The sequence below is a fragment of the Copadichromis virginalis genome, linkage group LG1 (assembly GCF_057382275.1).
Source record: "Copadichromis virginalis isolate Kocher_CV1m ecotype Utaka linkage group LG1, C_Virginalis_male_GT1.1, whole genome shotgun sequence".
NCBI classification, from domain to species: Eukaryota; Metazoa; Chordata; class Actinopteri; order Cichliformes; family Cichlidae; genus Copadichromis; species Copadichromis virginalis.
The window spans coordinates 36,343,095-36,363,646 of record NC_140618.1 but is presented as its reverse complement, the minus strand read 5'-3'; the positions used below and the strand labels follow the sequence as shown (position 1 = coordinate 36,363,646).

General features: G+C 40.2%; 1 protein-coding gene across 3 annotated transcripts in view; it reads right to left on the bottom strand.

Annotated features, from left to right (window-relative positions):
• Positions 1-20,552, bottom strand: part of samd4a (sterile alpha motif domain containing 4A) — a 75,789-nt gene that overhangs the window by 55,168 nt on the left and 69 nt on the right. For 2 of the 3 annotated variants that reach the window (XM_085460975.1, XM_085460978.1), the window contains exons 1-2: positions 20,412-20,552; positions 18,774-19,386 (exon numbers count right to left, since the gene is read on the bottom strand). The exon at positions 20,412-20,552 is cut by the window's right edge and continues 68 nt beyond it. In XM_085460975.1, coding sequence (XP_085317101.1) covers positions 18,774-18,969 — 196 coding nt within the window. In that variant the 5' untranslated portion in view covers positions 18,970-19,386; positions 20,412-20,552. The remainder of the gene's footprint in view (positions 1-18,773; positions 19,387-20,411) is intronic. The other variant, XM_085460977.1, reaches the window with a different exon arrangement.

The following is a 20,552-nucleotide window of genomic DNA, read 5'->3' as shown; positions in this document are numbered from 1 at the left end:
GTGACAAAAAGGCAGGCAAGCTCCCAAATCCTAAATCCAGACAGGATACGGGGAAAGAAAAGGAAGAGGGTGACAAATAGAGCACCAAGCTACCCAACCTGGTAACTGTGATAAACATCATGCCAAGTGCTGTACAACAACAGACAAGGAGACTACACAAAGAACATCCTGACACGTCAGTGACTTTCAAGCTAAAAGCAAGAAATCTTTCAAGAAGAATTTTTGGAAAGTCTGCGCAAGATACACTTTGTTCACACAGAGTAATTCACCAGCGAGCATCATGTGAGAATGTTTATATGATCAAAGGGGTGAGAGAAACAAAAGAACTGAGTGCAAATTTTAAAAAAAAGCTAGAACTAGGGATAAGTCAGGGGTTAGCCTGACCTACTGACATATATATGAATAAGGGCATCAGAGGAGGCATCCTCTTACTGCAGTACCCACAATGGCTTTCCCAAAGGAAAAGCCAAAAGGAAAGCCTCACAGACCACATTTATGATCTATTACAGATTTTAAATCAACAGTAGGAAAAAACATCTTCCAGCTTTTAAAACTAATGATATGGTGAACTTTTTGCGGCCAAACTACCACTGAAAGGCTGGTGTATATGGATAAAGCTGCACCTGACAGCACACAGACTGATGCCATGGTTCAGGATAATCACTTATGGTTCAACTTCAGAACTGAAACCTAACAAGTCCACTGCTGAAACTGAGGAAGAAGAGAGAAGAGCTATCCCTGTCCATCTAAATATCATCATCATCATTTATTTATATAGCACTTTAAAAACACACAAGGCTGACCAAAGTGCTGAACAATAGAAACATAATAGATACCATAAGAATAATAAATACGATAAAATATTAAACATAGCGAAAACAATAAAATAAAAGTAAATACAAGTCAGTTAACCACTGAGTCAAAAGCCAGTGAATAAAAATGCGTTTTCAATCTGGATTTAAAAACCAGCACTGATGTCGATTGCCTAATGTGAAGAGGAAGATTATTCCAAAGCTTAGGAGCCATAATAGAGAACACTCCGTCTCCTCTCAGTTTCAGCTGTGATTTGGGGACTAAATAATTGCTGCGCCTGACACGTAAGGCTCAATGAGAGGAAACAGGCAGTCAAACTGTCAGGAAACCAGTCGGCAGGTGATTTACACCGCTCTCACTGCTGACTCTCGCTTGCATACATGCTCCTCTGACCTGGGTATTTGAACAATAGACTGCTTTACAAAAAAAAACAAAAAACAAAAAAAAAAAAAACATGACTGACATGCATCCGCTCCATGTTAACATGCAGCCTGGTTTCCATCAATCAGACACAAAAGGAGTGTTGGTTACTGTCAGCTTGGGCATTCTGCATTACGTCTGCAATCCACGAGTGAATAGATGGTCTAACACTGTAAAAAGCAGTGATTACACACTATATTTAAATTGATGTAAGAAAAAAAACAGCAGATTTTTTTCCATTTACAAATAAAGACTGGTGATGAAATGATGACAAATGCATACTAAAGGATTTAAAAAAAAACTAACAAAAATTAAAAAATTTCTAAATTAAATTTTCCCTAAAAAAATAAGACTAATAAAAACAATAACAATAATTACACAGGCTAACTCTAGAAAACAGACCACAAGAAATACTTAGAGCTCCTGTCTTCAGATCACACAGGTCACTATTCCTGAATGAAAGATTATTCTCTCCCTCCAATGTGCTTCAACAATCAGAGAAAGAAGCTGTGACAGGTTCCTGTAACTCACAATAGAACAGGAAGAGCATCACCTTTGTAGCAGTCTTAAATTGACACAGCCAGGACACCTGGTCAAATTATAGAACATAATACAAAGCACTGCTCTCATCTGGTTATCACATAGCACATTGTGTGCGAGTCTCTGTGTGTGTATTCACTACCACTGGAGTGCAGTAAGTGTAAAGTATGTCTTTTCCTCTCTGGTGCTTATTTATTTATACTGCTTAATGTTTTAAACAGTAGCTGATGTGAGTATGGGTGTATGTGCTTAAAGCGGGAAGCACCTGCCCGACTGTTGGTGTGTGTTTGCGTTTGTGCATGTGTCTGTGTGGGCGTGTGTGCGCTGTGACTCCTTTCCTCGGAAAAAGGAAAAGCATCATTGTGATTACTTCAGATGCAGACATCCTGCTTCATCGGCTTAATCAGAGAAGAGCAAAGCTCACATTGTCTGACATTATTTCACAGTCACGCTGACCCTCAATTAAAAAGTGTGCCAAGTAAAGAAAACCAAGTGGTGGCAGGACTGTAAGGTGCTCCTCGACCTCATTACAAGTTCAATTTATTCTTTATTCGGACAATTATTTTGGTAAAGACTAGTTTGTGATGATTTCTGTCCCCAGCAGTGGGGGAAATTTGGAAATAGAACGGCTGCTGTATGAATGGGAGACAATTCCTTGCCATCCTTTACTCCAACCCCCCTCCATTCACACTTCCTCTCAAGTCTTGCCCAACATGTATTAATTGGATATAGGTCTGGAGGAAGCAGGCTGGCGGCTGAAAGCAGGGCAAGTGATTTTTTAGTCTACCTGTAGATGTGTACGTAGCACTACAGTGTTGGGGAGGCTCTGAATGTGGCAGCCGCAGCTATGCTGGGAATGTGAGCCTCTGCTCTGCCAGGACTGGACTGGAGAAGCCCACAACTCTATTTAAGGAAATGGCAGTGAGGGGCCCATCAGCCGCTCTCTTTGCCTCTTCGTTTCTGTCTTTTCCGCTGGTCAATGCCACATTTCTTTCCTTATACAATTATTTTCCTTTGTGCAAGAAAGGTTTGTATGCATACCTACTTGGAAGAAGTAGCACACATTTACACACACGCAGACAAGTGTATGTACCAACCACTCACTGGTGGTGGGTGGGTAATTGTTTCCGGTACATTTGTGACCTTAATAGGGATGCAGCTTTGTAAAGTGCTTTAGTGCTGTGGTCTGTTAAACAACAGTGTACTTGCAGAGGGGGAAAAAAGCCACCAGTTAAAGAAAGGTATTAAAGCTTAAAGGTTCTAAGCTGCAGTCACTGAAGGCAAAACTGAATGCACAGAAAACCTCAAACAAGCAGCAGGTGATAGTGGCTGCAGTAAAGCAAAGTATCTCAAGGGAAGAAGCCCAACATTTAGTGAGGTCCATGGGTTGTAGACTTCAGTTGGTGATTGATTTTCCTTTAAGTATTTTAAACAATCCTGATGTTTAAAATTGGCAGTTTGTTCAATTACTTCTAAACCTTTGAAAATGGGGCACTGTGCATGAAAATGCTAAACATTTATTGGAAAACCCATGTGAAAACTTAAAGTTTGCACTTTCTTTGGATACTATTTAGCATTCTGCCCTCAGGTTTATTGCTGACAACATATATTACAATCATCTTTGCATTTTATATGGAAAAGTTGTGTTGTATTCACTTGGTTGAAATATCAAAGGATGAGCACAGGTATAATTAACGTCACTGAAGGCTCAATTCCATTTAAATGACTCAGATCCAAGGTTTTATACTTGATGCACTGGATTGCTGGAGTGCCTTCCTGGGCTACGCAGTGGGACAGGACCATTATTAATGAAGCCGTTTCAAAAGGTTTTTCCTATTAGGATGAGTCAAAGTGAGTTTACCGTGACACCTGGACTGAGGTTGCAAATCTGGGAGATACAGCTTCCTGGAGGAATCTGGTTTGGGTGAGGTCATTTCCACCCACCAGAGACTTAAAAAGTCCTGTTGTATGGCCGTCACAGCAACTGTTGCCATGGTGGGCTCTCATGGCGACGGATTCTGCTGATGTCACTCAGTCTTTCGCAGCCAACGGTGTGTCAACTAATTCAAAATAAATGGTTCAGCCGGCGGCGCCTTGCTGTGTCTCCACTGTCATCGTCCATTCATGTGAGGACAGAAAGGACAATCAGAGACACAGCTGAGACCGGAGTGGAGTAACACACTCAACTGCCCCTGGCTAGAAAACTAAAAATGTCTCTGGCAGCAATCACATATTAAGTTGTCTATGCCTTTCATTAATGCTGTTTTATGAGTAAGAGGAATTATTATGTTAAACCCCCCCCCCAAAAAAAACCTCTCAATCTAATGCTTATATCACAATGCTTACATTGCCTCATCACACATCTTTTTTTTTTTCCCCTGTGGTAATAATTTGTCAAACACCACTTGACACCACATTGATTCACACACTGTGTATAGGTTTAAATTACTTATCTGGTACAAATAGAAAATTCGAAAAGTTCAAACTGTAAATAGACTGAAACCACTTAAGGTTTGCCAATCTAACAGATGAACTCTAAACAATAACCTTTTTCCTCATAGTAGTGCATCTCTTAAGTTTGCAAGGTTGGATTACCTTTGCCATACATGAGATTGCTGCTTGCTGAGTACTATGTCTGCAATGAACAGACATAGTAATCAAATTTTGCCATTGTACTTTAATGAATTCAGTTTGAGGAGTCACAAGGACGTGAGTCAATATACACACAAGTACAAAGCAATCTAACTACACGTCCTATCTTATACATCTGACCCACGTTAACTCATGGACTGAACATACACACACACACACACACACACACACACACACACACACACACACACACACACACACACAATGGACAACTGTACCCTCAAACACACAATAATAACATGGAGTGAACCACCACTCACAACCACTAGCACTTTATATAGCCTCTGTAGAAATTATCCACACCCTCACTTACCTTAACTGCACTACTGTATAGCCCTGTGTAAACAATCATTCTGTACATACGATAATTTTTAACCCTACAACTGTTTACAACTTGCATAGTTCCCATTTCTGTATAGCTGTATATCTCAGATTCCTGTAAAGTTATTTATTTCATATTCTGTATAGTTTTTCATATTTATATCCTGTCCATATCCTGTACATAGCTTGTACTCACTACAGCCTGTACATACTTATAGTTATAGAATATTCACAACATACTTCATACCGTGTACATTATAACATAATAGACCCATTTCTGTAATATACTTACATATCTATATTATTGCTAATATATATTGTAATATATCTGTATCACTAAGCACTTCTGGATGGATGCAAACTGCATTTCGTTGCCCTGTACCTGTGCATGTGCAATGACAATAAAGTTGAATTCTATTCTATTCTATTCTATTCTAAATGTGTATACTTAAACCTGCATACAATGATTATTTCCGCACAATTTATTAGTGCAAGAACTGGTAAATCTAAGTTTTGGAGTAGAGCGGTGATGAGCTGTTCTTTTATTTAGAAAAAGAAACACCTGCTTTATTTCAAATAAATAAATAAATATTCTCTATCTAGTATGTACTGCTTTGATAAGGTTAATTAAACCTTCCAAAGTCAAGAGATATGATTCCTTGACTAATCTAAGAATATTTTTTCCTCTGAAATATAACCCTTTAATCTCAGAGAATATTACATGTCTAAAGAAGTACTGATGCAGTATTTTTCTTTAGGTGTTTTTGTAAGCATCAACAAGAGTTGCTACATTTTAGGGCATGAATGAATTTATCTGAATCTATACCTTTTGTTTTTAACAGGAAAGAAAGTTCAGATGTTTCTAAGGAGAGTAAGAAACTTAACAACTAGAGCTACAACTGCTGTTAAAATGTAGAGTGAATTAACTGCACATATACCTTATACAAACACCTTGTAATTATTAGATAAACTAGTTAATACAGTGGGACAGTGTACAGTCTAAAAGCCAGTCAGTACACTTGAGACTGGGTGGCTCCCAACCTTAAACAGCCTCCATTAGAGCAGGGCGATATGACCAAAAATATTTATCACGATATACATTTTGCTACTAAAAGTAGATGACTTTCATTGCCCCTGTTGTCATTTGTGCCCTTGATGTTGGAATGCTTTCAGAAAATGTTTTGTTGGATGCGCTAACAAATTGACTGAGTGATTGATTGTTTGAGTGATATATCAACTAGGTCGTATGTTGAGTGTCTGTATGGGGCCTTAGGCCTGGATTGCTTGGGCGTATTTACTGTATGAGAATACTGTATTTTATATGTATTTCTATCTATTATAGTTTTTAAGTATTTATCTTTCGTGATGTTGCACTGACCGGAGACATCTTTCAATTTCATTGTACTTGTGACAATGACAATAAAGAATATTCATTCATATTCATTCATATTCACATTTGAAAATTTGGGATAACGATATAACTGACGATATAATTGACACTAGACAAAATACTTTACAACTCCATAACTTTATTACTGCAAAAAAAAAAAACAAAAAAAAAAAACAACCCCAAAACATCAATGTATTTTCACTTAAACAAGCAGCTGTTTATGTGCATTAAAGTTATATAAAAATTTAACAGTGCAAATTCCTTGCTGACAGTTTAACCAAAAGGCATTTCCAGTGGAAATTGGCTGACATATCCTCAGCATAACCATGTATAATATCCACAAAACTCAAAAGAGGTTATACACACACAATACGGTAATATTATGTTGAAGCACAGTACGTATCACTCCGCGAGGCTCCTGCCTACGATAGCCGTAATGCTCCGACAATCCATCAAGCGGTGCGGCTTCGTAGCTTAGCAAAGTCGTACTAAAACATTTGAAAGATTTTCAAGCGCCATGTACCACATAAAACCGTTTCAAGGTCAGTAAACACAACCAGAATTCATACATAAGGCACACGGGATTATAAGGGGCACTGTCGATTTTCAGAAAAATCAAAGCATTGATTTTAAGTGTGCCGTATTTTCCAAACAACACGGTAATAGCGACGGCCCGCTAGCATGCTCTGACTGAAGTTCGGTCCGAGTTCGGACATGAGAACCTGGAAGAGGTGTCTGAAAGGAGAATGCTAAAAAAGCTTCTTTCTATCATGGACAACCCCTGTCACCCCATGCATGCCCCCATGGTGGACCATCGGAGCAAACGCAGCAAAAGACTCATTGCCCCGAAATGCAGAACTGACCGCCACAATAAATCCTTTGTGCCGGTGGCTATAAGACTGTATAATTCTTCCTCACTCTGTAGGTGATTTTCCTGAGACTATTACCAATGTTACTCTGTTCCCTTTCAGACCGTGCAATATTACCCAACAGTACCTTATTGAATATTTGTTTCATCTCCCCATCATATGCTGCTACTCCCTTTATTCTATTGCACAATACTATGTCACTTTCTAGAATCGCCTGCACTGATAATCAAGTTATTTATTCTCCAGGATATAGTTATATATATTACTTTGTTAGTTATTTGATACTATGTCTTGCACTATCCTACTGTATATTACTGTATACTACTATTCTTATTGTATATCTTATTCATCTGTTCCTCTGTCTCTCCTGCTGCTTTGAGCATGTACATGACTAAAGAATTTCCCTCGGGATAAATAAAGTTATTCTTATTCTTATTTAACCATCATTCTTAGCTAAGGTGGAAGTTAACTGCTCTAATTTCTTATGTGAACATGTGCAGGCAAAGGGGAAAATGTAAGCACTGATATCATGATCAGTTTGAATTTAAATCTAGAATTTAGGAGGACAGACTGTTTGTGGTAGATCTGCATGTGATCCCCAGCAGGGCATTTTAAATAAGCTAAATGGATCACGATTTAATTACACCACAGTTACACTGTATATACAGTTATGTGAAAAAGAAAGATTTCATAGACTCTGTGAAGTCCTGTGAAAAACTGAGTACACCCTTAATGATTCCATACAAACTAAGAGGAAAAGCAGCACACCAGAACAACTAGAAACATACTCAATAAGTACAGCGTGTTGGAAAAGGTTGCCGGGCAAAAGCCCATTTTCTCTGAAAAACAAAACAAAACTGGGTCATGGCAACACCTTGATTAAAGTCCAGACCTCAATCTGAGTGAAATGCTATGATGGGTCCTTTACAGAGCTGTGTATAAATGAATGCCTGCAAACCTCAATGAACTAAGACAATGTTTATTTGAAATTATTGCTATTAAAAGGTGGCTCTACATGTCATGTCTACATGGGGTGTAATTCTCAGGTTTTCCTGACCCAATTTAAAACCTGGCAAGAACTGGATAACATTTGTCCTGATATATAAAACCTTCAGACTGTATATACCACACACAGGCCACCTACCATTCCAAAAGGTTCAGCTGACAATGCATAACTTGTACTTTTATGCTACATAACATTTCAGGTTATTCATATTTTTAAATGACTGCATGACATCCCTCTCACACACACCAATTATGTTTCAGTCCACCTCATTGTTGCAACTTAGAGCCTTTATGAAGCGATCTGCTTGTTGCAATCACTTTGTTACTGATGCCTGGTCTCTCATGGACATACCTGGCTCTAGCTGCCTGTCGTGTTTACCATCCTGTCAAATATCGATCACCCTCATTGATAGTCATTTCCTTAACTTGACTGGAAGCCGAGAATCCCTCCTACTTTGTGTCAACGCTGTTTATTTCGCCTTCATTGTTTGAAGTTGCTGACTTTTATTGACTTTCTGTGGTCTCTGGTCACCACATCGTATCGCTGCTGCTTTGTTGCAGATTTTTTTTTCCAATCCAAAAAAGGATCAGAGACCTTGGTTCAGAGCATATTCTCTGCTTGGAGTGTGAGACATCTTCAACAGGTTTGGTGAGTAAGCATTCAAAAACACAAACAGTTGTTGTTAACTTTATTTCATAGTGTAATTGTACTAGGAAATATAGTAGAACTTGCAGGTTATTTAAACTTTATCATTTACAGAAGTTTGAATACCTGTCTTTAGACCAAAGTATATGTAAAAGTATTTATTTTCTAATCATCTAAGAAATGAATTCAGCACAAAACACTCAGCACTAACAGACTGGCTATTCAATCACATTCAACCACAATCAGAGCATGTGCTTTAGGTTTGGGCTAGATGAACATAGATACACATATGGCACAATAATCCAACATGTTACAGAAGGTGAAGCTAAGATATCAAAGATAGAAGCACGCATAGAAGGGTGAGTGAGAAACTAAACCTTGAGCCTTTATGAAGCCCTTAATTGCATAATCCCTGCTATCACTGACACTACATCTGCCTCCCTCATAGAAAATATCAACAGGCTGACATGTCTGCCCAGTGGCTAGTTTGCTAGTAGCAAACTAGCCACTGGAGTCTGTTTGGCAGTTGCAAATCCCCTTATTTTCACACACATATATACAGTAAAACGTAAACTATAAAAATACTAATTATACAAATAAACACACGCGCACACACACCCAACTGTACTCAAGCAACAAGGAAAAGCATTTGCTGTAGAGGTCTGGTGGAAAAGACTAATTTTATTTCCCCCTCTGGTCAATTTGGCAGGTTGTCTGTCCCCATTCCTGAGTTTCAGTACGAGTTCACAGAACACGCCGTCAACCTCCAGAAATAAACTGTTTGCTCATGCGTGGGTGCGATGAAATAGTTTGGCTCTCAAACCAGAGACAAGATTTTTCTCTCTCCCCTCTCCCTCTACAGACGTTCAAAAAGGCACAAAAGGCTGATGACAGAGCTTCTATGGGTGTGTATTAAAAAAGAAAATTCCACTTTTAAGTTTTATCTCTGTGGGAGACCGTATTTATAGATACTCATGTGGCAGAACAGGCCAGCTACATTAGGCTCAAATTAGATTGACATCCATGTTTTTTTTGTTTTTAAAATGTATGCTATAGCTCTTACAAACATTACTCATCATCTTCATCTTACTCAGGCATGTTTTTTTAGATCTCGTCAACAAACCCTGAAAGTCTTCTTCAAAAAAACCACAAAACTCCAAAACATCTTGGGCTGCTAAACGGTGTTGATCAACATATCTGTTCATTTCAACTGAGGCTGGAAGCCATAAGGTCTGTTAATATAAAGTTAATATTCAAAGTTAATAACATAACTTTAAAAGCCTTTGGAAAGCCATATCAGACAGAAAGCAGTGAATGGCAGCTGTAAATGGCAGCAGTATTCCTGATTCTTCATCTTCTCCCTTCTCTGCCCCACCCATCCCATCCTCTTCCTCTCTTGGGGGCAGGGATAGCTCAGTAGGTAAAGTGGTCGCCCCATGATCGGAAGGTCGGCGGTTCGAATCCACTTAACGGCTACCCTGAGGTACCCCTGAGCAAGGTACCGTCCCTACACACTGCTCCCCGGGCACCTGCTTAGTGGGCTGCCCACTGCTTCACTGAGTGAATGGGTCAAATGCAGAGAAAAACAAGTAATTTCCCCATGGGGATCAATAAAGTATCCATTATTATTATTATTATTCTTCCACACCATGGTGTACTTAGGAGACCTTAGCTCTAGTGAGAGTGGAATCACTTTTCTCTTTCCACTGTCTACCCGCCACACACACACACACACACACACACACGGAAAGCCCATGTTCAACTCACACTGAGCTACTGACTCAAGTGTGCTCCTACGTGCCCACATTCCTAGACAGTATCCCCAACACCAGAACCGTTTACCGCCTCAGTCAGGAATGCTGATTTCCAGTACAGGTTTTCATCAGACCTAGTTTAGGCAGAGAGTGCAACAGGAATTCACTGAGTAATACTAGCCATTAAAAAAAATAAGAAATAAAAACGCAAACCCCCCCCGTCACTCACCTTCCAGACAGACTGACAGCGACTCTGCTTTCCCTCTCTCTACAATAACAGATACAAGGCTAATGCCAGAAGCCATATTTTGACCTACATTCAAACAGCTTTTTGAATTCAAATTCTTCACTGACGTTAAATCCCCTCATCCATTGTATAATTCTTACATTCTGCTGATCTAAGGCTCAAAGGTGTTAAGAAAAGTGCTTTTCCATTTGCTTCGCCTAATCGTTTCAAATTACCAAAAAGCCGCCAGAAACTCACGTCTCTTTCCATTTTGCACTTCTGCCATTCACAAACTAAACAGCAACTGAAAACTATCAAATGTAGGCATTTTTTCCATTTCGCTGGGAAGGTTCCTGTAATACTTTTACATCTTTTCTTTAATGGAAATTTAAATTCATATCCATACTACAACTCTGAGCATTTACATCCCTCCAAATCTAACACAGGTAAACACAATGGCATGACCATCTAACCAATGTTCTACTCAGTCAGAGAGAGTAGGGCTGGGACATGATCACCCATGTGACTTCTTAGAGTACTGTATATGCCGCTGTGGTTGGTTGGCTGTAGCAGGAACAGGTTTGAAAATCTCTGAGCTTTCACATACCTGATTTCAAGCTTGACTGGACTGATCAGCTCTCTATACCCATCTTAGATAATGCTACATTAAAATTCAGAAAATAACAGAACACAGAAATTATTAAACACCTTTCATTCTTCTCGCAGCTGGTTACAAAAACAGCACAAACTGTACATTTGGATCTCCAAATAGTGCATAGAAGCTCACGGTGAAATCATTTATTTTGATAGGACTTGACTGTGACTTGACTGTGTTTGGCTGAGATTTTTTGATTGACATTGCCTTCCACACATATGAATGAATTTTCGTCTCTCCTTCAAAGATAATATATGAAAACTGTTTAAAAAAAAAACAAAAAAAAAAAAAAACAAAAAAAAAAAAAAAACGGTGTCCATTGCTAACTCCCTTTACATTAATTTTAACATGTGCAACAGTTTTTCTCCAGTTCCTTAAAAACAGTTCAGCTTAATAATCACAGATCACAAAGAGTGAGAACCTCACAGGTGTTTTTAAAAAACAAACAAACAAACCCCTACAGGGTATTTTATCTTGCAAACTGTAAATAAAGTGGTTAACTTTCCATTACACTTAACAGCTACTTTACATGTGCCATCACTGTGGTTACTATAGTCTGTGCTGTACTGTTCTGCTCAACCTTCAAATCGCATTCATTTTGAGCAGTAAGAAAACAACCAGTGCAAAAGCATTAAAAAAAAAAAAAAAAAACCAAAACAAAGACGGACTCCAAAACAAAGGAACTGCATATAAATACAGTGTCACCAAGTGCTGGCTGCTGCAACTCATCTCAAGTACAGAGTTCTACTTCTGTCCACCTCTCCAACACAGCTGCTGCTTGTATGTTCTCAATCCCTGGCAGCCTCCTTCCAGCTCAAACAGCCGTGCAGGCCAGGTCAGCAATACACCACACCACACAAAAATGAAGCTAGTCATTCAGAACACCAGGCCCACTGTCCTGCCCTAACCCCACCTCTTACACGACCCCTACACATGTGTGCATATGTCATCCTTCAGATAGCGCTCTGCACACTATTCAAGTCCTCTCAACTTAATCCAATATTGTCCCTCTTGAGGTTGCCTCAAAAGAAGTTTTGTTCTCTTTAGGAGGGGAGGAAAAACAGGAAGTTACATTCTTTCCTAATCACAACAAAAATGCAGCTGGCTGCTTATTAGCAGACAGCTAATAAAAACAGTAAAACCAGTATTCCAAATTCCCCTATGATTTCTGCACCAAAAGCCATCAAAGTTGCAAGGTGAAGTGATAAGAATGATTTGAATTGGCACTTCACTTGTTGTCTTTAAGCTTGACTTGAAAACTCAGTGGATGCAGGACTCCTTTTACACATCTGTGCTGGACTGTTAAAGTAAAAAGAGGCTGAGAAACACAAAAACCCTATAAAGTAACCAAAACCAGAGCGTGATAAAATCATGTTAATCCAATAACAAAGAGGAATAAATCATAAATCACATGTGATGCAATTCTGCAGGTCTCAGCGATCCCACTGACTGGGGCCACATCTCAAGTCACTTCCAGGGTCCCGAAAAAAGCCTGCCTCTGAGCCGCTTGGAGAAGTAGGTCACTGAGGATTCCATTCAGTTGTACAGCGCTTTCCAAATAGTTGCGCTTTTCCACTCAGCCCAAGACCTCCAGCTGTATGTTAACTAGGGCTGCCACAAACGATTATTTTGATAGTCGACTAGTCACCGATTATTTTTGCGATTAGTCGACTAATCAGATCATCATCCATTGGACGTACAGCGTACAGCTTATTGCACCAGCAGCATCTGGTCTTATATAACTATCATTAGCTTACAGCTTGAAGTGTTTGTGCTAACTAAAAATAAAGACAAGATGGTAGTTTATTAATTTTTAATGAAATTTGCAGATTGTTTCGGTGAAGTTTAATAAACTCCTTGCTTTCTAAAATATAACAGGACACCGGAGTATATTCTCCAGCGTCTCACACTTCTGATAATCAGCTGTCTGCTTGACAGTTTTAGCTGTGCAAAAACTATAACTTTAATCTCAGCCAAACCGATTTACTCAGGAACAAATAAAATACTAAAGAAAGCCAAACAATAACATTTTTAAGTTATCTAAGTGACTTATATATATGTTTAACCTGACTAGCGAAAGAAGGCGGTGGGTTTGAAAACGATTTGCCGGGAGTCCGGTGTTCTCACGGCTCTAGTTAGCCTTGCCCCCGCCTAGCTAACGAGCTAGTGGGTAACAGACGTCTCCGAAAACGTCGGAGCGCTTTTGACAATATGTGGTGTCTTGATAAACTGAGCAGATATTTGAGGTTTACACAGCTACATTCAAGCCTGAAAATATGTTAAACGTTTATTTTGTGACCCAGAAAGAATAATAAGAGTAAAGTTAAAACTAACTAGCTGCCGCCATTGTTGACAACTGCGCTGGGCTGCGCTATGAATTCTGGGACACAGCTTCTTCTTCTTCGGGGTTTAACGGCAGCTGGCATCCTTGTACATGCAGTGCTGCCATCTTCTGTTTCAGTCCGTTATTACACTCTTAAATCCTACTACCGGTACTCCTGCGTCCTTTGTGATCTTACAAAGCTTCAAACGATGCGTCGACTATTAAATTAGTCGTCGACGATTTTAATAGTCGACATAATCGTGACTAGTCGACTAATCGTGGCAGCCCTAATGTTAACCCTTTAAGTGCCTGCAGGTCTCATTTCTGTATCAGCATAAAATCCCACTGTCCTGATTCACAAGCAGTCGGTAATTAGTGTTTTGACTCAGAAGTTTTGACTCAGTTTAGGATTAGTGAATTTGCTTTTTATCCTGCCCACACTGTATGTATATAATAGCTTGTTTTAATTTCAAAAGTGTACTCTGTGTTTTAGTCAAATCCATGAAGGGGGAAAAAAAAGATCTCACAGAACTATGTGCTAAAACTCTTTTGGGGAAGCAGCTTTTAAGTCACTGAAAACAACTTTAAAACTGAGAAACTCAAAAACCAATAAACTGCCCATACAAACTCAGAAAAAAACAAAACAAACAAACAAAAAGAAAACAGCTAACTGATCTATCAGCCTTACCCTAGTACATAAGCACTCAAACAAGCTACCACAACATACCAGAGGGATCATGTAACCAGACAATCTTCCCAGTCTCCCTCTTTTCAGCTGCATGTGCTCTGACGCTAGGTCCACAGAGCTGAAATGGGCCACGGATTTCATGTTACCAAGCTGAATCAGCAGATTAGAAATGGCCACAAGATGATCGAGGTGTGACAAAACTGAGGGGCACGACGTCAAATTCCAGGATTTACAGAAGTTAGAAACTCATTTAATAACTTTAAAATTATTCCAGTGAACTAGAGGTGCAAACTGAACACGCAGAGCTGACGTATATCAAATTGATAACTTCTAACTATTCAGAATACTCTGATTCAGACCAAGGACTTTGTCAAGAAAGAAACTCCAAATTATCCAATTTTCCCAAGTCATTCCACAATAGTATGATATGTTTTCTTAATAAAAACATCATTACCTTTAATGTTGACCGGAAAAGGGGTGAAAAATGATCTGTTTTGATAGAAATCTAAATAAAATGCAGCTGTTCTGACATGTTCTATACTAATAACTACAAACTTACTCCAACTGATCAGTTTAAAAGCATTACGAAAATTCTAGGAGACTTTACTTGAGTTACTATTCAAATGTGTGTGCTTCTGTAAATGTAGCAAAACCACAGAGTTACTTCACTTTGTAAATTCCTGACCTGATGACACTGAGATAAACAGACTCCGTTTTGAATCACCAAACCTGAACAGTGCAATTGTCCCTGATCTGTCTAAGACATAGGTGTCAAACTCTGGCCTGCAGCCTAATTACATTTGGCCCGCGAAGCCATACCAAATTACTATTAGAGCTGGCCTACTGGTATTATACAGCTAATATATATATTGTTTAGTATTAAGCTTTGCTTGTTCCATATTCAGTTTTTCAGCAAAACGTGTTTGAGTCCATAAGAAAAGATTCATTCTTATATCTGGAGGAATAAATATATTTCAATAAATATTAACGTTAGCCCGCGACTTTGTTCCAGTTTTGAATTTTGGCCCACTGTGTATTTGAGTTTGACACCCCTGGTCTAAGATGTCAGTAAAATTGAGGAAATCCTTCTTACATTTATAGCAGGTGTGTGCCTCACTCTAAAGGAGACTTTGGTAACAATCAAACGAGTATTCTAAACATTTCTTTTAAAAAATTATTATTATTATTAGTATTAGTAGTAGTACAAATATTTGGGTACAGAGGCAGGTACCAACTCTCTTGAACTACTATAGATTATAATTAGGCAGAAGCTGAGCGAGAGGTTTGTGCGACTGGTAGACAATTACTCCACAGAAGATGCCATCTCTTCTGTGGTTCACACCACCCTCACCCACCTGGAGCAGAAGAATTCCTACGTCCGTTTGCTCTTCGTGGACTTCTCATCTGCTTTCAACACAATGATCCCACAGACACTTGTTGATAAATTACTGACTGTGGACTGAGCTCCTCTCTTTGTAACTGGTGTTCTGTGCTCCGGCATCAACGTGTGGCACGGAAATTGCACTGTGGCAGAGAGGAAAGCTCTACAGAGGGTGGTGAAGCCGCCCAACTGTCACAGACATATATAGCTCCAGATGCAGGAAGAGGGCAACCTGTATCATGAAGGACCCCACTCACCCAGCACACACACTCTTTGTCCCGATCCCCTCAGGCAGGAGGCTGAGGAGCATTAAATGCAAAACCACCAGACTGAGAAACAGCTTCATTCCAGAAGCTGTGAGACTTCTCAATGCATAAATGGTCAAGAACTGCTATTGTAGCACCTTAATCACTACTGACACTGTCACTTTATCAATGCTGGTCATCATGCACTTTGCTGCTAAAGTATTTATTTATACCTACACTCTATATCCATACTGGTACTCGGGTTGTTGCACTCTAGTTATCATATTATTTATCATATTGTTTTATTACTTGTTATTCTGTTTGTTAGGAAAAAAAAAACAACAACCCAAAAAACCCCAAATATTTATGTATTACTTTTTAAGAAAAAAAAAAAACTCTGTTTCTTCATTATTTTGTTTCTTTTCGCTCCAGGACCGCGTGTACATAATTTTGTTCCACCTCATGTTAACATGTGATGCGAATGACAATAAAGCTCCTTGAATCCTTACTGCCCTGCCTAGTTACACAAATTAGGGCTGTGCGACAGGACCAAAATCTCATATCCCGATATAAGACAATTTATCATCCCGACAACGATATATATCACAAAAATTTTACATTTTCTGTAAATTCTGTGAATCTTGGGCAACTCGACTTGGGTTTAGTGTTTTGAGCTGGGCGTCATGAACCTGGAGTAGAATGTTTTGACCGATGCATGAAACTGCATTTTTAGACATAGGTTGTAACGGCCGCCATTTTCTTTGTGAGTATTTATTATACAACATGTTTCCCTCTCTCACACCGAGTATCTGTCGATACTGTTCACTAATCTGATATCAGTGCATACTGTGAGGAAGAAATTGGAGATGTTAACGCTGTTAACTAATGACACTTTGCTGCTAGCTTCCTCAATGTTACACTGGTTCTCCTGCAACCTGCTCCTATCACTGTCAAGTGCTGAAGTAAAGAAAAAACTGATCTGAAAAGACTGGTTCATAGATCCACACTCTGTCACCAATATGCGTTTTAGTTTTTTCAATCAGCGGTTCGGGGATTTGAACCTGCAACTGTTTATACACAGACTTATTAAAAATTTGGGATGTGACAATTCTCCAGATCAATGTTTTTTACTTCTACATCCATTTACCTCTGTTTTTGTATGGCTTTTATGTTTTGTTTTGTTGAGAAAAACAAAGAAATGAGAAATAAAATAAGTATCATCACTTGTTCTTAGCTGGGTCAGCTTCCATTAGATCTAGATGTTTTAACCAGGAATTAACAGCTCCACATGACCAACTAGGATAAGTCAGAGTCTCACAATACATAAAGACAGAGTCACAACACAATGCTGTGCACTTTTGTCACACCTCTAACAAATACCCGTATTTGGGGTAGCTCCTGTAGGGGTCTCCTGTCCATCACTCACAGACATGGATGAAGATTACTTGAAAACTACACTGGCTGGTAAATATAACAGATCATAATGCTAAACTGGACTAATTTTAAGAAAATTAATCAAATGAAAAATTCTCCAGCCTCCTTTGTTAGGAATTCAACTGTCCTGTGAGAATAAATAAATAAAATCAACGTCTTGCTAGCTGTAAAATTAGGAGCCACACTGAACATAACTGACTTAAATATCACCACAAAGACCATAAGTCTATCTCGCATGATGGAGCACATTCTGAAAAGTAAAAAAATAAAAATAAAAGGAGGAACAGCTGATGAATTAGAAGACATCAGCCCTCCTCCATCGCCTCTGTCCTCATTTTGCTCTGATCTCTGACACTATAAACAAGCCTGACTTTGGGAGGGGTCGACCAAGAGAATTTCATAAACTGCACTTTGATGTCTCCAGTTTTACTCAATAATAACAAAGACCAGCTTGTATTAACCGAAGCCCCTGACTGTGGTACACCCTGATAGAAACTCTGTAATATCTGTGAGTATCACTTCAGGCAGGTTTGCTGTGATGGCCCAGTGTTACCGCATACAGCTGTTGCCATAGGTGCACGGAGACGCTTTCACTCTGCTGCTGCAGCAGCAGCAGCACCGCTTCATTCTATTTTTCATGAGCTCAGTCGGTTGCCAGGGTTTTAGTTTCCATGGCCACACTGCAGTCTGATGGAACAAAAACCAAACCAGAATGCACGCCCGCTCCCCAACACCTCAGTTGTCTTGGCCCAGTACCCGCCCAGGGACCATCATGGCAATAAAGGCTGGCACACTAACCGACTGCCATCACCAACCACCCGTGGTGCCAGCTGAGGTAACGTGTGCGAGTTCTCAACCTCCTCTCACTCTCATCTACTGACCAGCCACAGGGTGCAGCACAACACCATCAATGATTCAGCAATTTACCACTCCTGATGTATCTACAGGAACACCTCACACAGGAAGTTTATTCTAATGCCCTTGGGATGCCTGCACCATGATTGTCTAGTGTCTGTTACAAGATTGAGAACTACAATGGAACAATGGAAAAAACACATTTCGTTTTAAATAAGTGAAAAACCTGACCAGAAACAGCTAAACTGTCACAGTGACTGTGATAACTGCTGCATCAATGGATTCCAGCTCTGTAAGTGGAGAAGATGCATCACTCTTTCCTCTTCTGTAATAACTGCTGGCAACTCCCAGATTTCAGAAATATGCCTGAATAAATCGAAAAGCACAAAAATCTACTTTGGGTTAGGTTTTTTTTTTCCAATTTCGCAGTTCACTCCTTTATGATAAGAAGAGTGAAGTTGCTGAAGGAGAAGAGTGCAGTGTGAAGAACAAAAAAGTAATCGTAGTGTTTGTGAGTGCCTGTAAATGCATCTAACCAAGCATGTGGTAGTCCTACCTGGATTATTGGCCTCCCCCTCCAGGACCTGCAGCTCGGTGCACTCGGCAAGCGAGTGCTCCAGGCAGAGCTGCAAGAAGCGGGCCTGGGTTGGGCTCACCCTCTTCAGCAGGGACAGCAGGGCCACCGTCTGCTCGCACTCATTCCACCCCTTGAACCAGCTGGCCAACACACCCACTTGATCACGAAACATCATGGTCTGCAAGACGGGAGGGGGGGGTTGAAGGCTGGCGGATTGAAGCGTATCTGCTCTTAAGACTGAACGGTAGCTTTACAGCGGTTATTGGCGTCTCTGTTCAGCTGTGGCGCTGTGTTACCATTCTAAGCTTTTATATTATTATTATTATTATTATTAGTCAGGTCAGCAGTCTCTGCCAGTATTCCTGGTGGAGCCTTCTCCTGTATGATAATCTCTGGGTTGTAAGGGTGAGAGAAGATGGGAGGGGGGTGTTAGTTGCTCTTCTTGCTGGGCATTAGGTGAAACGAACTCCTGCTGCTGCTTAGTCACTCTCAGAGCGATTGATATTTGATGAGTCAGCTTTCTTCCAGCACAGGCTGTGTCACATCAGCTTCAGCCTCACAGGCATTTTTCTTCAGGGAATCCCTCTCAGCCCTGCAAGAGGGTGTCAGATGTTAAGTGAGGGAGGGGAATAAAGGGAACATTTAACCCACGCTGCTCTCAGCTTCTACTTAAGTAGGTCTCTCCCTTCTTATCAGACCTCTACGGTGACTTTTACAGAACACTGAGCATCGTTAGAAACGCGACGGTGTCCCTGTTGCTTCAGACTTGCTGCTGCAGTGGGGTAGTTTGAAAGAGAGGGAGGAAAAAAGAAAAAAAAACCCTCATACTTTATAGGTCTCCTCCTCGCCGTCGCTATGCGAACAGGCTTGTGGCATTCACCACCGGGACAAAAATAAATAATTTGCGTTTTTTTTGGTATCCACCCATTCCTTAAAAATACAGCTGTCGGTACTAGTGGCGCTACATCCCGGAATTTTCCGAAAAGGACGCCGGGTTACCGACGGCGGCCACTGGCACGCCTGTGTGCTGCACAGACGATAGCACCGACTTCCCTCCGTTATTCTAATGACAGGTTACTTCGTATCGGAGACCGAGATCCGGCAGTGAAGGCTAGCTTTCAGCTGTAAAAACCCTGCAGAGCAGGCTACGAGCCGACTCCAGGTTCCCGAGCTTTTACCGCTGTCTAAAACTGTCACTTTGCCTCATCAGCACACAGGGAATGACTGTCGGCGTGTGTTAGAGTGTACGAGGAGTTTGTAAAATGTTGTGAAACAGAAAACTAGGGAACAGATCCGTACATTTATCCACGTTCCTATCTAGAACGTTTCCATAGAATAACCGCGTAGCAGCTGTAAATTTAACCCAAGTTACCGTTAGCAAATTTCCCAACAGTGTTAGCCCCGCGAATAAAATTTAATGGCTGGGAATTCCACATTCCCCGCGACATTACTTGAAAAGTCCTTAGTCAACCGCTAAAACTGTGTAATTTTCATTTAAAGACTGGGGTAGAGTTGATAAAACAACGGAGGGAAACAGCTTAGCTAAAAACTTCAATTTGAGTGTTAATCATTGTGGGGAAAGCGGTTATTACACACACCAAACTTTAAGGTTCCTACCTGCTGGCGCTGTTCGCATCGTTGGGTTTGTCTCAGAACGGGCAGCAGGCTCGGCTTTTTCGGGGAGCGGTGCCCCTTTACTCCCGGTCTGTGGGATTTGCCATCTTGACTAACTTTTCCTCTGTCTCTCCCCCAGCAGAC